Source organism: Vidua macroura, chromosome 1 (genome assembly GCF_024509145.1).
Source record: "Vidua macroura isolate BioBank_ID:100142 chromosome 1, ASM2450914v1, whole genome shotgun sequence".
Lineage (NCBI taxonomy): Eukaryota > Metazoa > Chordata > Aves > Passeriformes > Viduidae > Vidua > Vidua macroura.
The window spans coordinates 46,197,852-46,220,136 of record NC_071571.1 but is presented as its reverse complement, the minus strand read 5'-3'; the positions used below and the strand labels follow the sequence as shown (position 1 = coordinate 46,220,136).

General features: G+C 33.6%; 1 protein-coding gene across 4 annotated transcripts in view; it reads right to left on the bottom strand.

Annotated features, from left to right (window-relative positions):
• BBS9 (Bardet-Biedl syndrome 9) overlaps positions 1 to 22,285 on the bottom strand; it is a 299,597-nt gene that overhangs the window by 215,792 nt on the left and 61,520 nt on the right. For all 4 annotated transcript variants that reach the window (XM_053990445.1, XM_053990515.1, XM_053990680.1 and 1 more), the window contains exons 14-20: positions 20,601 to 20,703; positions 19,549 to 19,653; positions 17,538 to 17,552; positions 13,903 to 14,043; positions 11,699 to 11,794; positions 7,376 to 7,548; positions 5,400 to 5,552 (exon numbers count right to left, since the gene is read on the bottom strand). In XM_053990445.1, the coding sequence (XP_053846420.1) occupies positions 5,400 to 5,552; positions 7,376 to 7,548; positions 11,699 to 11,794; positions 13,903 to 14,043; positions 17,538 to 17,552; positions 19,549 to 19,653; positions 20,601 to 20,703 (786 nt within the window). The remainder of the gene's footprint in view (positions 1 to 5,399; positions 5,553 to 7,375; positions 7,549 to 11,698; positions 11,795 to 13,902; positions 14,044 to 17,537; positions 17,553 to 19,548; positions 19,654 to 20,600; positions 20,704 to 22,285) is intronic.

The following is a 22,285-nucleotide window of genomic DNA, read 5'->3' as shown; positions in this document are numbered from 1 at the left end:
TCAGAGTCATTCTGAAAATGACATGGGACTTAAGAGTTCCAAGAGGATCAGGGGCCAGTTCTAAGTTTTGGCAGCTGCATTAATAGTGCAGTTTCTTAAACTTCATCTCAAAAACATGAGATAGTCCATCTTTCTGTTTAAATTAGGCTATGTCAAAGAAACAGCTGTGTAACGAAGTTCACAAAGTTGTGAAAATATATGCACCTTTCTTCAAGACTTCCATATGAAAGAGAAAGGACAACTCCTGTGACATTACTAATTAAAAGAACCACTGCATTCATTTAGACTCATCTGGCTTCCAAATCCTTTGCAAAAATGCATTTGTTTCTTCAGAAGTCTCTACTGAATGCTCCAAGCTGCCCAACTAACTTCCAGGGCTGTATATGAGGGGACAGCTCACATCTCAGACCTCAAGGAAAGGGGCTACCTTTATATGTGGATAAAGCTTTCTCAGTAACAGGCAACAAATTCCTATACTGTTTACTGCCATCTAAGCAATTAAAATGGATCCTCCTGATGGAATTGCCTTCTTTAGTCTAAACGAGGAATTATGGTGTCTCGACAAGGAAGCAATTGTGTTTGTTGTCGACTTTAAACAGACTGATGGCAAAAAACTACACTTACTTTCCAGAAGGAAGAACAGATGAGGGAAGTCACACTGAAAAACAAATCTGTAGGAATTGTGTTATTTCCTACTACATTAAAAGAAAAACCTATAAGCACTTCTTGAAATCAGAAAGACTATTTGTTTCAAGAAGAGTTTTTAGGTGAAAAATTCCCATGTGCATTTATCTCTTCAAGATGCAATTCATATACAGAACTTGCAAGATGCAAGACCAAGATAAATACAAACTGTGTACTAAATACAGCAGAGTAATCTGGACAGATTCTAATCGTTCACTGAGTAGGATCAGGAAATCACACTAAAAATCACCTTATTACTACTTACATTCAATTATTTATGAGAGACAGGCTATTCAATACTAAAATAAATAATATGAACACAGAGGAATAGCTGAATTAGGAAAAAATAAAGGAAGCAAATTTTCAGCATCAATTAGTTCTGCTTAGAAAAATGTGTTAAATCCTTTCACGAATGGAAGTTGGCCTCAAATTTATAAAATACCTGAAGGAAAAGCTAAAATGTATCACTGATCTTAAAAAAAAAGACCCAATTTGGAAAATATGTAGTTCTTAAGTCTAGATGTCTAAGGTTATGGAACTATGCTGGCCATTTATGTCAGATTTGTTCTGTCAGTCCATTCCTAGAAACTGTCATTTCTGATCACCACACAAAATTTTAACATGAAGAGCCAGAAATCATTCAGTTCCTCTATACATGATTTTTTTTTAATGTTATTTTAATCAGCAGAATGGGAGGGGAGAAACACTATTAAACTGTCTCTACTGAGACAGAGGGCATCATCCCTCTTGTCTGGGTAGGCAGCTACTGCCAGTCAGCACTGATTTGTGTGCTGGCTTGACAGTGCACAAATAAGCAACTGCCAGAGGGAGACTGGGGCCAAGGGTAAAAGATAAGATCTCATCATTAAAGAACAAGAAAGTCAGTGGTTTTATAGGATGGGGATGAAGAGACCTCAGAACATGGGGACACCTGAGGTACTGTACAATACTGCCATCAAAGAATAGGAAGGGAACTGTACTATATATGTTGGAAGTGTGAGGATACAGGGAAAATCATGATTTGCCTTGTTTTTTCTGACTTATTTTTTGTAATGCTAACAGAAGCAATGCAAGGTAGAAGTGATTTCTTTGTAATTACATTCTTTTTTGTAAACTGGAACTGCTCAGTCTTGTCTCAGATTCATGTTTTAAGTATTTAAAAGTGGCTAAAGAACAGTCAGTGCCCTGGGAGAACTCCAACCCATATTTAAAATTCATCCTCCTCCTTCCCTAAAAGAATGTAACTGTGGTAGGCTTCCAAACAGGGTTAAACACAGCTTACAGCTAAATATTGCTTACATTCAGTAGGATAAAATCCATGTGCATTGAAATAAGAAATTGAAGCATCTCATTTTTATGACATTTATTAATTCCAACTTGTACCTGGAAATCCAAGTAATGTTTGCCAAGAGTCAATGCATGAAAATTATGATTTCAGGGTAAGAACCTGCCGCTACTGCCAAACTATGAATATTTTTTTCTATTATGACAGAAAACACATTGTAGACATAAAATATTATTAAACTGCACTTTCAAGCAATAACATGTCTCTAGTAGGGGAGCATTATAGAAAGTACATGCTGTTTACAACAGCTACCATAAAATTTGCTACAATCTCATTTCATATTTGAAGTCCTTTAAACTACAAAACACATGGAATCTCAACTACCATTCAATGGCTTTAAAATATATCTTATTAAAATTCTTTCTTAGAGCAAGTATTAGCAGCATATCCAAGTGCCCTGCTAATTTTTTTTAGCAGATCAAGAATTTCATGGGTATATAAATAGCATCCATTTTGAATGGATTTTTTTCTATTATTTCCATTGATTTTTTCTATTTTCACCTTCCTATAAATCCTCCTTAAAGATCATAAGAATAACATTTCCTATTCCAAATGTACAAGACTACTATGTACATAACAGCTTTTCTTTTCCTTCCAGAATGGAACACCTGATGTCACTATTTGTTAACTGTTGTTAACACTCACTTGAATCTATTTAGATCTAAAATATTACTTCAGAAAGTCAAATTCTAGAAGAAAATGTAAACAGGACTATAAAATTAAAAGCAAGCTTTTCTTCATTGCACACACTGATGCCTGCTTACACATTTCATTACTGTCAAGATGGAAAGTAAAGCTAAAGTTTCCTTTTAATAGAGCAATCAGTAATTTTATTGGGGCACTAAATATGGCCTGCCTTGTTGGTAATGTACAAGGGTTAATGCAAAAAATTACTTTATAAATAGAAATGCTTTTTACCATGGAATGAAATGCAGCTTGGTTAATTTTCTCCAGTTTGACATCTATAACTTTGGCATTGTACATTTACCTACCTATCACACAAACACAACTGTTACTTGAAGCTGAAAATCTGAAAATTAACATTTACAATCTACTTTAGTTGTAAAATTTTAATCAGTTCAGAAATTCATAACAATTTGCAGGTGGGCAAAGAAACCACACAGAACATGTTTAAAGTAGATATTTATCACACCTAGGCAATGAAACTACATGAGTTGAATATTCATTATTTTATTTGTATTTTAAAAGTTGTTTATATTTCTGTGGATTTGCAGAGGTTATAATACTAAAGCTTCAATTTAAAAAAAATCCTACACTATAATAATCATTCTACTAAGAATGTAATTCATATAGTGCCCAAGTCCTGGAGAGTCTGTGTTAAAAAGACTAATAAAATCACACACTCACTAACTGTAAAGCCCTTTCTGCTCTAGATGAAAAGGTTTCGAATACACTATAAAACCAAAATACAGACATTTTCCTTCTGAGTACAAAACACAATGTGAGAAGTAACAAAACCTTACTCTGCTTTGCACATAACAATTACTTTAGTGAAAAATGAGGGAATAAAACAAGGCAATTTTTTCTTTTCTCATTATAAAAATATTTAACATAAGAGAGGATATGAAATTCTCAGACGATTATAAGAAAAGGCATATTTATTTCAATGTCAAAAAGCTACATGCCTAAAAGAATTTTTGGAGTGAGACTGCTCAAATTTAAACAGCCTCATTATTCCTTTTCAGAAAACACATTTATCATATTTTGAATACCTCAACTATTTGCATTAGACATACTTGTTCAAATAAAGACAGAATATGATACTGAATTAAAGAAAACAAGGTCTTTTCTAATACAAAAATGCAACATTGAGCAATTTCATTTCACCCCCAGAGAAGAGTCAATATTAAATCCTACCACAGCTCTCACTTTCAAAATAACACATGCAGGAGTGGGGTCTCTGTGGCAATCACCATTTTACTACACTTTGTTTATATTAACAATAACAACATTTCTTTTTTGGAAGGGGATTCCCACAAAGAAATTACAAAGGAAATCTACCAAGAAATCTACCAAGTTTAAACAATTATGAAAAATGTAAACATTTCTTCTTTGAAAAGAAATCTTTTTCCTCATTCTTCTTTCAACTACTGTAATTCCAATTCAAAAAGCCTACAAGAATAATGTTAAGAAAAGCACCCATCTCATGTTGGTCTGAAGGACTTTATAAAATAAGCTTTGGCAATATGCGTCTATTTCAACAATCTGACTTTTGCCATATTCTCAGAATTCGGCTTTCAAATCAACTACACAAGAAAACTATCTCGCATATCCCAGTTGCCCTAAGTTTAAAGGCAAAAAGTTCTACACAGCAAAAGCAGACTCAAGAAACTCACTTATGTTAATCTTTCAGGCTTATTTAGTCATGCCATTTTGAAGTGTTAAAGAATAACCCATCTAGCACAATACCTAGTATTTATTAAAGCAATCAGAAAATCCCCACTTTCAAACTTAAATCATCTCATGTGAACTCAGTAAAGACTGGAATATTACTGTGAACCGAGTACAGACTGAGCAAATCTGACTTACATATAAGCATACATGGAAAGGCAGTTTTGTCCAATTTAAAGAAATGTTTTCTTAGATGAAATAGTAGGGAGAAATACTTTTTCCTTAACACCTTTGGATTTTAGATTTTGTGATGTACAACACTGCAAAGGTAAATCTTTTTTCCAGTAAGGACTCTAGTTGTGACTCAGCTTCTGAAACAAGGCATGTCAGAAAGTAAAATCAGATCCTCCAACAGAAAAGCACAAAACACATAAAGTAACTTCTTAACAAGGGGGACACATTATGAAAAACTTATCCTAAAGCAACACAGAGCTGAGGCAGGAAGAAAGATTGGTTTATTCTTTGTTCAGTATGGGGATGGTTTGGGAAAGATTTCTTTTTTAAAAACACTGTTCTTCTGCAGATATCACATTCTGAAATGATTAGAACATAAATCCCCATAGGAAGGACATGGTCAGCCTCAGACAATTTTGTTGTGAATGTTACCCCAGCCAAACCATTCCACCAGTTTACAGTGTACCATAAAATATTTACACAAGCTATGAACTATAAAATATTTTCACATGAACTATAAAATATTTACACTATCAACATCAGTTAGGAAAGAATGATGTGCTGTCAAGCTGGTATGACCCAGGAGTAAAGATTTTGTGGTCACAGATTAAATAAAACTATTGCAAATCATCTGGAAAGTTACAGGGACTATTAGGTTAAACAAATTACTGCTTCCTGGTCTCTTGGATGGTAAATGTAACCAGGAAAGCATAGCTTATATGCTTTAAGCCGGGTTTTACCAACAAGATAAAGAAAGGTTAGGCTCATAATCAACTGTACTGACCTCTCTGAAGGTTCCTTCTAGCAAGGTGTCCAGATGTTGAAGAGGAGCTGGAGTTTTGTCTTTGAATCGTGTCAGCAGTCGCCGCTCAATAGCTCGAAACTGTACAGCCCTTTCAGATAACATCTCCTGATACTTCTCAGCATTCAAACGTAGCTGCAATTCAAGGGTTTTCAAGAATTCAAGTTAAGAGTCATATACATTCATGTATGCACATTCCAAATGAAACACAAGAAGGGATAGGAAAATTTTTGAGACAGAGTGTAATACTCAAATATGATGCCGTTCATGCCAGTTTCATACTTTATACACCTTGTAAAGCTTAACACTTTCAAGAATTATCATTTGCCACTGAAATCAAAACTAATTGTCAACAGCCACAATAACCTGTCAAAATGCATAAATATCTCGTCTAGAAACCTATTAACAAGAATGAAGTTTCACCACCAAAACACTAAGGCTTCTTCTTGGTTTGGTGTGCTATTTACGACACATATACAGTGTACTAGACTTGATATTCATTGCAGTAGGAAGCAAATAGTTATTCCTTCAGCACGAATAGAAGTACTGAATTCTGTACTGTTTGAAAGGTTGTCTTTTTCTGAAGTTAAATCCTTTTTCCCTTTATCTATAATGACTAGCTAACAGCAACAAAATTCCTTGAAGTGTTCACAGAAGAACATTTAAAAGATAGAATTATTAAAAGATAAAATAAGAATTTTTATTATCTGGGCACCTGATGTACACTTTCCAGTACATGCCTCAAAAATAAAAATTACAAAAGAGAAGTCTTTCAAAAAGCTGTGATACCTCTGTACATCTGATGTTATAGCTAGCAGAAGAAATGTCAATGCCTGCCTTCCAAATGCAGACAAAAATGCCTCAAAATGAAGAGAAAAGATAATTTTCTTTAATTTACATACCAGATTATAATTAAAAATAAGCAAATGTCATTCTGTCAGTACATTATTATGAAAAAAAGTTCAGAGGTGCTAAGGGAAAAAGAAACACTATGAAGTACTTTTACTAGAAGTAGTAGGAAAAAAAGGACATCTCAGGTAAGGGAAACTCAGGTAATTTTCTCATACGTTTGCCAAAAAAAACCAGTATGTTGAAACTAACAGGGATGGAAGCATAGGAATGCCTTTAATAGATCATTTGACATTTTTAGACCAGATAATTACAGTATAAATTCAGAAATTTCAAAAGAGCCAGTTGCAATATAATTAGAGTTTAAATTAGCATCCCAGAAATCACACCTGTATTTTGAACTTCAATGTATTTAAGCTTGCTATACAATCTGAAGAAGGCTAGGTTTAAGGTATTTCTACAAAAACAGTCACTTAAAAAAAAAAAAAAATCAACTTTTTTTACTCTCAAATCAGTTGAAAGACAATGGAATAACTGCTCAAGAGCTTGAAATATAGACCAGGATCTAGGCTGACTACTCAAAATATCCCAGAAAATCCCAATGACACCTTCTATCTTTCTGGGTGGTGACAGCTCCACTTCACAGAAAATTCGGCAGCATGAAAAAACAAGCAATAGTATTTCTCATTCTTGCATACATATATTGTTGCTTTTACTCAAATAGATGAGTTTAACAGAAATTTTCAAATAGCAATTCTCACTTTTTATTGGAAAGGTATGGGGAAAAGAATGCATGTATTTTATTTTATTAGCTATTTCTACAAGCTAGCTGAACTACTGGAGATTTTTCATTGTCACCTGCATGGCCAAACAGGAAAAAATAATTACATTTCTTTTATTTCTGGCCTGGCAAACTTCCTTGAGCCTCCAATGATACTTCTATAAGGGCAGTTTTTTTAAAATCTGAAGAGACTTTCTCTTAGATACAACTTTGTATTTTCTGAAAGCCAAATGCCTGTGACACTGCAGTTATAATCTGATTAATCATTGCACTAAAATCCAATTTTAAACTAGCAGACCATTAGCAAGTCACATTTTATGTAACATACCTCAAAATGTCGATCAATTAGTTCAAAATATTCTTGCAGGGGAATTGAACCAGAAAAGGTACATGCAAAATCCTTGCAGTTTTGCTTCTTGAAATGCTCTTGTAGTCGGTGTATGAGCTCTTTCGTTACCAGCCAAAGGTCTTCCAACTTATCACTCTGAATCCTGTATCGTTCTTTGAGTACAAGAATAAATACAAGACTAATAAACTCAGTTTTCAGACACATAGATTCACTATACAACAGTTTAGGTAATACTCAAATAGAACTTGTTAACTGTATTCAAAGACTACATGAGATTTTCTTAGAACACGTACATTCACTAGTGTTAAAGAAACACTTGTGTTTTATTGACTGTGCTATGCTTCTCTTTAAATACAACTAATATTAGTAGAAAGTGATTCTTACCCAACTACATACTATGACTTGGTAAAAATTGCTCAGTGTAGAAATGAAAAGTGTTAATATAAACTGAAGTGAAAAACCAGATCCTGATAGTTAGGTGTTATCTGTACCAGCAAATTCATTTAACTCATCAGATTTTAGTGAATTTCAAAGTACCAGGCTTGTGGAATGAGATTTTATTTGTAGTTCATGTTTGTATCATCCTCTCTCCAGCTTCTATGAAATCAGAATTAACTAATATTACTATTAGTTTAATTAACAGAACTAACATTTTCAGACATTAGTTCCTTACATCGTTTCATTACACCTCTGCCAGTAACTAACAAAAAAATGATAGATAGATAGAAATGTAGCTATGAGAACTTGACACAAAATCGTTCCTTTTTTTTTTTTTTTTTGCCCTTGTTAAAAAGTCCACAGTAAATCAAATTAACCAGAATTCTTTTAAACTTGAATGTACTTATTTTAAATTTTCTCAACATTACTAATTCAAGATTGTTTGACATTACCACTGGCATCATTCCCGGGATATGTATTTCACTGAATACCGAATGACAAATTCTGTTTACAGTGTAACAGGAAAGAAGCAAGTTTTATTTAAAAACATGCTTGTTAAAGAAAAGAACACCATCTGCTAAAGATAGCATTCGACCTAATAGCCATTTTTTAAACACTCACAATGTAATGGCTGGACTTACTTGGATGCATCATCATACTTTGCCTTAAGTGATTTTTCCTTGATGGAAATTAGCTCAGATGTTTTCAGGCCAAATCAACAGTCATTCCATTTAAAATTGACATATCTAATACATTAATGGTTTAAAATGGACAAATCTAATTTCCTCCAAATTGCACATTTAGTTTCCATACACTGTTTGTTGGTCAATACAAACACAATCTAATTTTACCATGTCCTGAGTAGAGAACATTGTAGTAATTTGCTTTACGTGATCTTCCAAATCTCAAAAAAGACAAATTAGATTTGGAAACATTACAAAACTGAGAATCTATAGTTAAACTAAACACATACTTTAAACAGAAATACAGTGAAAAAGAAAAAGAAAAAAAAACCTGTGCTTCTGTTCATCCTATGCTTTTATGATGGTTAACCAACTTATTTTAACAAAAAGGCTAATAAAAGTTCCATTGCAGAAAATTACAACAGATTTCAGAAATTTCTCTATCAGAAAAGCAGGAAACTGAGGGGCACCAATAAATTAAATAGATTACAAAGTCTTTTCACACTGCAACAGGCTGTCCCAATAGCACAACCTGCATTAGGAATAGCTGTTCTGCCAGTAGGAACTTTAGAAGATTCAGTTCAGTACTCAGCTAGGAAATCCACATCAAAAGAAAAACACCCCAGCCACAGTTAGCAGTCAAGTCTTCCTTACACTTTGATTAAAAGACAGTTTGAAAAATTTCAGCCACCAAAAAAATGCCTTAAAGTCTTAATCTAGCTGGTGCAAGCTACTTTTTAATGTATATATTCTGTCAAGATGTACTTCAGGCTGGGCTTCTTTGCAGCAGTCTTGACAAGTCAAAGTAATATCTTCAATTGCTACACTGGTTAAAATGGATTAGCTAATAGAATTAAAAACTAACATGAAAACAGATGTAGCTCCTGTTTGCAGTTTCAGCAATGAAACTCAACTGAGCCTGACAAGCTTCATTGCTACATGCAGCTCTTCCCATTCAGAACTTAAGGTCCATTTGATAAGGAATATTGGAAAAAGAGGTCTTCCTCCATTGTCCATGATAAACTCCTTTCATGGAAAACCAGAAATAAGGCTTGACCTTAAAAACTTCTTTTACTTTTCTGAAATATCATTACTTCTAGTCAAAATTTATCTACACAGAGGTTTCTTTTTGAAAAACATTTCCTCAGTTAAAATGCTACATAAGCACATTTACAAACTATAAACTAAGTGTTACATAGCAGAGTAAGCACCTACCAAATAATACATAATTTCACCTACATTCATTAGTTTCACAGAAGACCTATTCAGTCAAGCACAATCATTTCATTATCACGACACTCTACCAAACAATGCTTTTGTATTATCAATGGTCTCTGTTTATAAAAATATTCTGAATTATGCTTGACTGTCAGAGTTTTCACAAATATTTACCCTTAAATAAGTTTTAGTTAGGTAACATTTCAAATGAGCAAATTCCCCTTAAGACCTTCTCTAACCAACTCAGTTCAATGCATGAAGTGGATTCTGGAAACAGGCTGCTAACATAGAAAGTGACATCATACTACTCATTTGTTTTCTAAAGTTAGGATTCCCATACACAGTAAATGAGTAGTCACACTAAGAGAAACAGATATTGTGAAGCTCCTTTGTAAAGTGAACTTCACAAGTAAAGCAGTGTGGGAAAGTTTATTCGAAGACTGCAAGTGTCATTCCTAGCTGGTGAATAAACAAACCTAAGAGGAAAAGATTGAGGATTGGGGGTAGGGATGTGTGTGATTAAAAGTTATGATCTTCAGTAGAAACTAAAATATATTAATTACACAGAAATAAATTTTTCCTTACAGCAATCAGATTTAACAACTATGCAAGAAAATGCCCAAATCAAAGATTTAAACTGCAATCCAGGAAAAAGTTATTTGTAAATTCTTCCAATTCTTTGGTTTTTAAAAACTACTATTGCACTTCTAGTTTAGTTAAATCTGTTTAAGATCTCCTAGTCAAAGAAATATTAAAAACAATGTAACAATAATACACTTTGTAAATAATGCATACAAAAAACAATACAGATGGATTTGATCCATAGAAATGTAAAACTATCCTTGGTACAATGAAAATTACTCTCCAGATGGTTTCTGTTTTTAGCACATATGATTACATTAGAAAAGGTATTAAATACTATCTCATAGCTCACAGCTGACCCCATCAATATTTATATAGCCCATCACAAATATGGATTTCTAAAAACAGTGAGGAATATTATCTCAGTGTTGAAAAAATTTCACATTCACAAACCAAATTGTGATTTTTTACTCAAAGCACTTTCCACAGAGCATTCATACAGTGTTCAAATTGAACCCTCTGCAGTGCACAGTTGCTTTTTTAGCTTTTCAATTTGTAGTCTGATGTATTAAATGAATACTTTGTGCTCTGCTGGCATGGAAAATGCCAAACACAATTGAACTTATTTGGTTCCAAGGCACATGCCAAGAAAGAGTTTAGCAAGTTGAGCACTTGTACAGAGCAAGACCATAAACTCTTGAAAATTAAGAGAACCCATCTCTTTCAAAGAGCTCAAATTCAGGTGGTTGGAACAGGACTATTTAAATCACAAACTGCCCTATACAAGAGATATTGGACCAGGTAACAGCATATCTGCATATATGTTCATACACTCTGTAACCATAATAAGAAGGATCTTGAATCCATAATCTCTTACTTACAAAGATATACAGGCACCTAAAGTGAAGAGATGGGCATTTACTCAGATGTAGAGAAGCAAGCAGGGTCTGATGCCTAATTTGAGTCAAAGATTACTCAAAGTCAGTGGGAAGTTAAAAACTTGCTTTTTAATCCCTTTCAAAAATTTCAGTAGGTGACTAATTCCAAACACAGATGTTGAAATTCCTTTAAGATTAGGGGGTTTTTCCATTATTATAATGATAGTATTAGTTTATTAATAAAAACATTGCTAAAAGCTTTAAGAAAATTCAATTTCTTCAGAGAACTACCACTGTAGTGTGCTATATTTTGAATATGATTTTTTGTTTTGTTATACAATTTTATTCTTGAAAGGAGGTAAGAAACCATCAATTAATACTTTGAAACTCCTGCGTTAATTTCCAAACACTGATTATCCTTCTTTGTATGATCCATATTCTCATTTTGCACGTATTCTAACTGATGATCAGGCTTCTTTTACTCCAATACTGATAGAACTTACGTGATGTTTTTGAAGCAAGAAGAGTAGTTTTTGAACCAGTTAAAAACTGAAATCCGAGAGCATTGGCTTGGTCACCCTCAGACGGATCAACAAAGTCTGAAAAAGAAAGTTAAATACCATTTCCTGTAATTTGACCCTGGCATTTGGCAAACCTCAATCCATAGACAGGACTATATCAGTCTTTGCACAGGCAATTGAATGAGATTGTTTCCCTTCTTAGGGTTCAAAAGTAACAAATATCACCAGTTTGGTATACCCTTCCTTCATCCACAGGTGGAATGTGGGCCACACACTATTTCCCTTCCCCAGCCTGAAAACAAAAAGTTGGTTTCCCAGGGTTCAGTCTGTATATTCTAAAATAACTGCAATTAGCATACAGCCCAAAGACTGCACTTTCACCATATGCAAGGCCACTTTTAATTCAGATATTTATGCAAAACATTTGCAGAAATTATCATTAAAATGCTTAAGCCCACTCTCTTTTTAGCTTTCAGCAGAGAGAAAAACAAACATCCAGCTTGCTAAAACTAGCTACTCTGCAAAGTCCATCCATGTCCACCTTTCTTTTCATTCCATGTAGTGGATTATACCAGTTTAAAAGGTTTAGTTTTATAATACCATATTTTTTTAACTATTCTTGGTCACCACTACTTCTCCTGAAAATAAGGCAAAACAGAGAGAAGACATACAACCCTTATTGCATTCACCAATTCAAAGTTTGTTCACAAATTACATCATAATAATAAATAAAAACATAATAAACAGCATACTCTTTTTATTTAATCACTGTAAATGGAATGAACAGAAACCAGAACATTTTAGAACACTTTCTTGGTCCCATGCTTTGTTTTGTATTCTCAATAATGCATCCCTAGGCTAAAAAAAAAATACAATGTGGTATTCTGAAAGCATTATTGCTTAGCCGTAATGGAAGCCCATTATTAAAACCTCAAAATAGAGACCCTTAAGAAAAAAATTTTGCACATACAGTTGAGAGAAAAGCTATATTTACCCTTAAACACCCAACAACAAATAACACACCAACAAAGCCTACATCATTTCTCAGACAAACATATTATATAAGCTTTTAAAGAGAAGCAGCTAATCCTTAAAAATATAATAGTAAAGTTGTTGGCTCATACAAGTCTAAGCAAATTGTTCCAGACCCTTAGTCATCTGAATTTCTAAAACTTAATCACTGCTGGACTGAACGTACTCACAATCACTTTATAAGCCCTGTTTATTACTTTCTTCTTGTGCTAATATGATCATCTAGACCCATGATATAGCCACAAATATTTACTGAAGTCAACTGTATTACCTTTTTTTTTTGCCTGTGTATTATTAAGCTAAATGAGTCATTTTCTTTTAATTCTCTTGAAATATCTAGATAATATTTTTTTACACTTTTGAGTTTTATACATTATATTTTAATATCAGCAACTAGCACTCAGTTTACCAGTGCACAGTAACATGATATTGGTTTCCTGCATGGAAACATTTTGTCTAATGCATCCTCAATTTTTATTTGTTTGCTTATGATTACAACACATTGTACCACAGAGTATTCCTGTGGTAACTTCCACCTCCTCTCTCTTCCAATTGTGAGCACATAATTACAGCAAAACTTATTTTCTTCACATTACACTTTATAGTACTAAATTTCATTCTTCTTCTTCCAGTCCTAAGTGGAAATGAACTTCTCCTTCATGCTACTTTAATATAATACTGAATAGAGAACATAGTTCAGGTTTGCACATCAGAAAATAATAATATGTTCAAGTCTTCTTTTTGGTTCAAGAAGGCTACTGAAATTATTTAATATATCAGCTTCAGACTGATACATCAAATACTCCACAAGTCATCCTCCAAAGCAACTGTCCCCCTAACATACAACATTTACCACTTCTACTTTGCCCTGCTCACCATTTTTTAATTGAATGCGTATGATTTCCCCACTGCAACACTGCTTAAGCAATTTTATGTAAAATTATTGTCTGCATACATAAAAATTAGATCTATACCATGTAAGGAAATCTGCAGTTTTACCAGAGATGGGTATACTACCCCAGGTGTATAATTGTTGAAATATTATGACATCAAGTCTTTCAAAATATATACTTTTAATATAGTAACACATAAGATTTTTTAATTACCTCATTACTTCACATGGACAAACAATACCTTTTATATTTAAAACCCACCTGGAAAAATGGTGATAAAACTGATGGGAGGTTTGTTGGTATCAATAGTTAGCTTGTGGTTTGCTGCTTTTGAAGGTTGAGCTGGAAAGCAAACTAACTTCAAAGGCAGACTGAAGTTACACTGTGAAACTCTTGGTATTCCTAAAATGAAAGAACACAGATTCATTTTCCATTTCCACATTCTGAATACAGGATACTTCATACCACTGTCCTCAAAGAGGTATAACAAGATATTTAATATGATTAAGGAATGCCTTAAAACCAAAACTATATAAAATTCTCATTTTTCTTAAAATTTTCCACCTAAAATATCTTTAAATTTGAACACTTCTAATTACATTCTCAAGTGAACATTTTTATATGGATGGGAAAGCAAGAGTTATTAAAAAAACTACTGCATACTGTACTTATACTAATTAACATGCAATGAAGATTAGTTTTATTTAATGTTCTAGACTAACAATACCACTTATACATAAACAATAGCTGTGATTACTCCTGATGCTTCAAATACAGAATTGAAGCATCAACATTTTCATCAGGAATATCACAAACCAAATGCTTTTTATGAGTATATTTACTCTTTTTTATATACTCTTAAATAACATCTATGCAACCTTCATATTAACTGCCAGAGGTTTGTGGCTCAGAAAAAGAATGTATCCCATGTATGTTATTACCCAAATATACATTAAATTCTATCTTTCAACTTATTGCACCATAATAAAACAGAACTGTAGAACAAACTGGCTACTGCCCTGAATATTGGGATCTATTATCACAAGCAATTTCATCAGAATGGTGCAGGAGGAAAGAGGAAGTTTTAACACTAACATTAAGAAAACACATTTGAATGTGTCAAAAAAAAATTCTCAGATATAAATATCATTTCAAATTGCTGGCATGTCAGCAATTGCCTGGTATATTCTATGCATAAGGCAAAAGTGCTCATTGCTATGAAGTATGGAGTACTTGCTCTGTTGAGAGGACAGATTGTGGGATTTTTAAGGACAATTTTTTGATGAAGCACCTACAGGAAAACCTTGTTTAACAAAATAGATTTTTAGAGACAATAAAGTAAGCTACTGTCAGAAAAGTCATGAAAGTGATAGCTACACAGAGGTATATACAGAAAATATAAAAACTGAATTCAAACACTCAATAGTCATCCAAGCAACCCATTTTGCTAGTAATTTTGTTTGTTTTCTGATTCTCAGATCTCTTCCAATGAAAAAATTACTTCTAAGACCTATGTCATGGAAAAAATGCTACCATAAGGCTCAGATTATTCCCTGTGGTTGTCAATTCACAAGCTGTTTTGGCTGGCTGATAATCCCTCCAAGTAACTATTCTGCAGCAGCTTATAAATGTAAAATCATAGAAAATTGAGCAGAAGACTCATTCAAACTGAAGACAGGTCTTCAAAATTAGAGTATCTCCAGGTTCCAAGGAAAATTCCTACAGGAATATTTGAAAATAAACCCATGATCTGTCAGAATGATTCATTCAACTGTGTTGCATCCTGGAGTCGCACAACTGTATCTTCATCATCTTATGGGAAAAGTAAATTTTTTCTTGAGGACAGCATAAAACAAACATCTTAGTATTGAACTTAAATAAGGAGACTTATCACCAGGAAAAAATTAGTAGCAAAAGTAGGCAAAAAGATTTTTATATATTTTTATATTTAAAACAAGACATTTTTCTTGTTTTTTTCAGACCGGCTTTTTGTACATAGTCTGCTGTTAGTCTGCCTCATCATAAACATAACTTTTCAATATTTCAGACAAAGGTCAAATCAAAACTAAATCAATTATTATCTAGCTTTTGGAAGAGACTGGGGAGATCTCTAGTTGATTAATCCAAAACAACTACATATAAAAAAACAAACCAAAAAGCTGTGACAAAATTTATCACTACAGTGAAAACTTGCTGGGAAATGTTTCAGAGTATTGCAGAATTTTAAATGGTAGTAAGAAAATATAAAGTAGTAGCCATATGTGGGAATCACAATTTCCTCAACCCGTTGATGTTCTGTCTAGCAACACATCTCACTTCATTTAGAGTTGTGATACTTTGTGTGATACACAATTTTAGTACCGTAATGAAGAAAAAAAAAAGGAAATAAAAATTCAGATTCTCCTCTAATCTGAAAAAAACAGATGATGTTTTCTGTTATCTCATAAGGTACTAGCATTTAAAGGCATACTATGCACTTAAGTAATAGAACAGTCACATGCTCTGTAGATATCCTTTCATTTCCAAATTCCTCATGCATTCACTTAGTTATATTTGAAACATAACATTAATGTGCAGGATAAAAAGTATTCAAACTTGGATGTCACAATTTAGGATGTTAAATATTCAGACAATTAATATTTGCTCTGGTATTGATGACCTTGAGTTTATATAGTGCAATGTACCCCCAGTAGCCCAAAAAAGATTTTGTCACAGATAATTCTACAAAGTTTACCATGTTCTACAATATTCTCTTCAGGATAAGGTTTTCATCTTGTTTTGATATTTCTTAAAACAAAAATCCAATCTTCATTTTTAGAATAGTATTCTTTCAAACTATATACACTTGTTTTTATATAGTTTATTGATCGTTATTTTTTTTAATTACTTTGTCTAGCAGAAACACGCCACAGAGTAACAGTTATTCTTGTCAAGAGCAATATTTTATTGAGATGCTTTGAGCATCTATTTCCTGTACAACACCTGTATTCCATTGAAATACCCAGAAACCAGAAAAGGAGGGGAACTGTAACAATTACCTTCTTGCTTCTTTTTACTGTACTTGGTAAGCTCGAAAGAGCATAAGTCTTGAAAAATTTAACTCAAATATAGTCATCTATAACTATTGTTTAGAAAAACTGCAAAACTGGAAACTCCCTTTCAGTTGATCTCTAAATCTATGACAATGAAATTTTTACCTTCTCAAAACATGATGGAATGTGTATTTAATATGTTTATTTTTAAAGTTCATAATATATCTTTACAAGCATCACATCTTTTCAATACATCTACAACTACACTGCAAAAACCACCCTTTTTTCAGTCTGCATATGCATAAGCTAATTTTCCAGTCTTTTTTTGTCTCTTAATTGTACATTTTCCATGAATTGCATCTACCACAATCACAGCTAAGCTTTGTACTTCTAGTAGTCTCAGACAGAAAGCAGCCTTGCAGCCTTGAATATGGTGTTTCCAATAGGAATTGGAATGAAGACATGTTGTGACATCATTCCCAGAGCTACTCAGCCCAAACAGCATAAATGCCTAATTGCTGTTTCAGTTGCACCAAAGATATAATTTAGCTGCCTAACTGTTAAACCTGGAAAAAAAAAAAAAAAGATATAAGAAAGAAAGTATAATTGTTTCCAATTTCCAATCTCAATGTACAAGGAACTTAATACTTATGCAAAATTCCCATGTTATGAGAAAGTGCAGTATGCTTCACCAAGAAATGTCCTTATGACCTTCTATTCTCTATATCCACAGCTTCATAGCATCAAACCAAGAATAATAAGAACTTATAGAAATAACAGGCAAAATAACAGCTCCCTTCCAAATCTGCTTAATTCAGCATACACTGCCACTCATAAAACTTTGCATTTTTTGCATTCACTCACCTTCAGGATTGAGCTCTGCCATATGAGCAGCAACAGGACAAAAGGGGAAAAAAAAATGAGATATTACTCAAACTAAAAAAAAAGAAAAGGTAAATATAACAAGGGTTTAAGCACTTAAGCCATATTTGTTAAGTAGACAATACATAAAGACATAATACGAGCCAGAAACCAGACATGAGACTACATTCATCAATAGTGCAACCCATCCAAGTGACTGACTCATCAAGCTTCAGCTGTCTGAATCCCGCAGAGATAGACTGAAGAGTGATTTGGCCACAAACATGGATATCTTAAAAAAACTAAAGAGGAAACAGTCTCAGTTCAGATAAAATGAAATCACAAAAGCACTTAAAGCTTGTATTACACTCAAGGATTTTACTGCCAAGTAACACTAGTATTTGTATGTAATTCCACATTACCTCAGAATTATCTCAGATTAATAATTTAAATAAATATAAAAAACTAGCAGATCCTAGCCCTAACCCTAATTATGTTCCTTTACTTAGAAGTCTTCAAAATTCAACCACCAAAGATAAGTTTTAAAATTTATTCTTCAGTTTCTATAATTCTGTTAGATGTCATGTCTGCTTGTTCTTTTTTTTAATAGAATATATACTATCAAGCACATTCAAGATGCAAGATTTTCTTACTTCCCTAACCAAAAGGGTTGCAAAATCCAACTCAATATCTAAAATACAAATTTAAGCTTTATTAGCATTACCTGAAAGAAATTATACATTTATTTTCCAGTCTTAGGAAGGAAAATTACAGAAACAAGATCAGCAAAACAAAAAGCAAGCTTTCAAAATCAGAGGATCCAAGATACTCACTAGTATGCTACCTATTCAGTCATTCCAAAAACCTGTCTATGGCCACATCACTAATTTGGAGAGTAATGAATGCACAGCATCTCATTCACAAGAAATACGCAGTCAGAATCACAGGACAGAGGAACTGAAGTTATACAAGCTGTTCCTGCAGGTTCTCAATTAAAAGGGAGGGCTTCCTTTTCTTTAAAAACATGCATATCATTATTTTTCTAGAAATAAACATTTCAGTCACCACACAGCCGAGACTACCATCATAAACACAATGTCTCAAGTGTGACGTGATACAAAGAAAATATTTACATAAAAGTGTCCATATAGGATAAGATACTCAAGATCACCATTCTTCAAAGAAGCCCTTAGTACACATGCACTTCTTTCATGCCAATCTACTCCATTTGTGCTGGCACAACTCTGTCTTTGCACAGTGAACCAAATTACTGGTTACCAAATCTGGCTGAGAAACAACTGGTGACTGTGTGACCATAACAGGGGAGGAGGTGCAGGAGCAAAGCCAAGCAGCAAAAAGTGAAGAACTTACAGCTTAAACTGGTTTATGCAGCATTTAACATGGAAGCCCTGCCTAAAAACAGCTTCTCAGTAGCCTGACACATTCACAAGGCTGTGTGTAGAACACTAAGCTAGTAAATCTTCAGTTATGGACAGCAGAATAAATTTACATATTCTATCACTAGGACACTGTAACATCATAAAATAACAAGTTGGTTTCCATTTCTTGGGGTTAGTTTATTATTTGGAATGAGTATATTCATCTGTTAAAAAGGAAGTGAAAAATAATCACTCCCAATACTTATTCAGATCTCATTCTCTGTGGGGAGGCATTATCGTCACATTTGTTGGCAGACCAGAAGAGTGAATAATCATAAAGATGTAATCAACTTCTCACTCCAAGAGGTGGAGCAGAACAGAAACAAATTGATAGGACTGGGTGAGAAAGCTGCTACAGCTGTTTCCCAAGTAATAAGCTTCTGATTTTACCTCTGTAAGACCAATTACACAAATTGATGCAACATAAAATATTAACTAAAACTGAAGACTAGATGAACATTATTTCTTTAATTACTACTGCCTTTAGAGTATTTCAAAATAACATTTATAAGAAATACATAGGGGGAAAGGGTTCCAAAAAAAGGCACATCACTTTCAAGTCTCCAGTGGCTTACCTGTTGGTATGTTATATGAAACCATACAAGTTCCTTCTAGTTCTGGTGGAGAACAATTCTCCTTCAAAAAGACAGACAGGACCACAGTTTCCGATGAATCTGGTTCTAAAAATAGCACAAAAATTAAATCAATTAATAGAAACATCCAAATGAAAGCAACATATTTTTTAGCACGTTGAGAATTATTCTACTAAATTATGATAGTTTCCGTATTAGTTCAACGTTATCAAATCATTGTACTGCCTTTTTTTTTAATCCTTAATTTGTAAAAGACAAACTAGGGCCTCCAAGTATCTTAAAGCATAACCTATAAAACAATTCAGCACACTGAACATGGAGAATATAAAATGAAATGAGATTTACATTGTAATTTTAGTATTTTACAAAGCCATTTGCTCCCATCACATGTTGAGAAAATATAAGAACTGCCCGTTCAAATGAGAGTAGCAGTCAGTAAAGCCCTGTTTCAACAGGGACTATTACTTCCCATTTCAGAGCAGAAATGGCCTGCAGTTCCAACTGAAGCAGCAGGCACACTTGTCTGACCTTCAGCTCCACATAGTCTTAAACGCAACCCCATCTGCAGTCTTACCAACGGAGTTGGAAAGAGCTAGGATCCCCAAACAGCTGATGCTACTTTGGGAACACATGGTAGACTGCTCCCCACTTGACAAACTTACTGTCCCTGTTTGTAGACCAAGGCTGTCATTTCTACACAGACAAAAATAACGGAAAAAAAAAAAAAAAAACAGCAGAAGTACTGGAGAATAATTGGGGTTTTTTTGCCTCCATCGTGAAGCTGCCACCCTGTCTATCTTCACCTGACACACATCATACCACAACCAAGGAAACAACTCCACTCTTTCCTACTTCATCTTCTTCCACCAAGCAGTGTCTAGATGCTGTGGAGTGCAGGCAAGGCAAACTTGTAATTGCTTTAACCACTGTATATCTGCAACAATGCATTCACTGGAGGCTGGGCCGTACCTTTCCAAACCTCAGAAAAAGTAACAGAATAATACAATAGCTGTGATGGTACAGCCATAATTTACCTAAATCATTGAAGACAAACTGGTCACAGGTCACTGCTAATGGAGCTTGCACACACACGGCCAGGCTTGGCTTCTGCGCAGTCACTCTGCTCTGGATTGTTATCTAGATCAAGGGACATACAGAAGTATTTAAAGGAAGCAACTAATTAATCTCTACAGCAGAAAAAAAAATCCACAACCAACAGACAGACACGAAAATCTCCAAAGACCAATTCAGCAACAACACTTAAGGACTTGAAATTTCAACTTCAAAACAAGTATTTTCATTTTACAATTCCTATTTACTCACAGCCAATAATGATGCCGAGTAACTTTCAAGATAACAAAAACCTGAGAGGATTTCTCATGTTCTTTGTAATTTTAAGCCAAGACAAACTAAAGCTAAAGTATTATTTGAGGGCTTAATACCCTGCAAGTGCCATGAGCATTCATTCTAATGCAAACAAATATAAAACTTTGCATTTTTAGGTGATTATAGTGAAAAAAAAAAAGGGGGAATAAAAGCAAAGATAGCCAGAGAAATTACTTCCTTTAACTGCAAACAGTAATGCATAGTCTTCTGAATAACCTCAAGTTTTGGGTTTTTTTCAATGCAAACAAAATAAGAAAATCGATATACAGGATACTTGGCACAACAACTCCAGATAATGAAAGCTCAGCTAAACATAGAGTGTCCCTCATTGCTTCTATTGTGCACAGCTATTCCACTGCAAAACCACTGGATATCAAAACAGTGTCCCTAACTCATATCTAGAATGAAAGTATAGTGGTGACTGAGATCTGAATGTGCTCTGCATAGACAGAGACCATATTAATAATATTACCTATTTCGCATTGCTGGCCTACGAAGGAGCTCACTACAGCCAAGTTAAATCAGTTTAGAATATTATTACTGATAAAATTAGTCAAATGTTAGGAAACTACTTTGACTAGTTTAACATAATTAATATCAACATTGATTTAGGTTTAACAATACACCAGTTACTGCAGTAAAAAGATTCTAGAAAAAAATTAATTCGTGCTCCTACATTTACTATTTTTGTTTCACTAAAAGGTACAAGATGCATAAACAAGAAAAGAGAATGGGGAATTAACTATGTCTTCCCATTAAAAAGCTTATGAAATATATAAATACATAATTCATTTGAATTTCTTTGAGCAGACTTATCATGGACTTTATCAGGTTTTATCCTGTATCATTTTTAGCACTTAAAATTGCAGAGAAAGATGTTAGACCAAGAACAAGTAAACCACACTACTCCAAGGGGATCTGGTTCAAACAGTTCTGTTGCCCTCTGAATTTTTCACTCTAGAAAGAGAACTTGCAAGGTTTTCAAAAATGAAAATCCATTGATATTCTCAGAAGATCATCCTAAAGTCAGAAATAAAAATCATGATCCTTTTTAGGCAATACTGAGGAAAAACCACACTTGTATGCACATGCATGTGCACACATACACACACTTTCTTTATAATCAGTTACAGGCACCAGCTCCCATGGAGAACTGCAATTTTCTAATTAGATTTCCCTACATTTTTTAGTTGCTAAAGGTATGAAAGTCTTTTTAAAAAAGAAAGCCTCTTTTTGTTTATTGACAACTGAAAAGGTACCTGAAGAATATAAATTTCCCATTTGAGTAAACATATGTTTATCACCGTTGGAAAAAATAGTCTCATGACTTCCA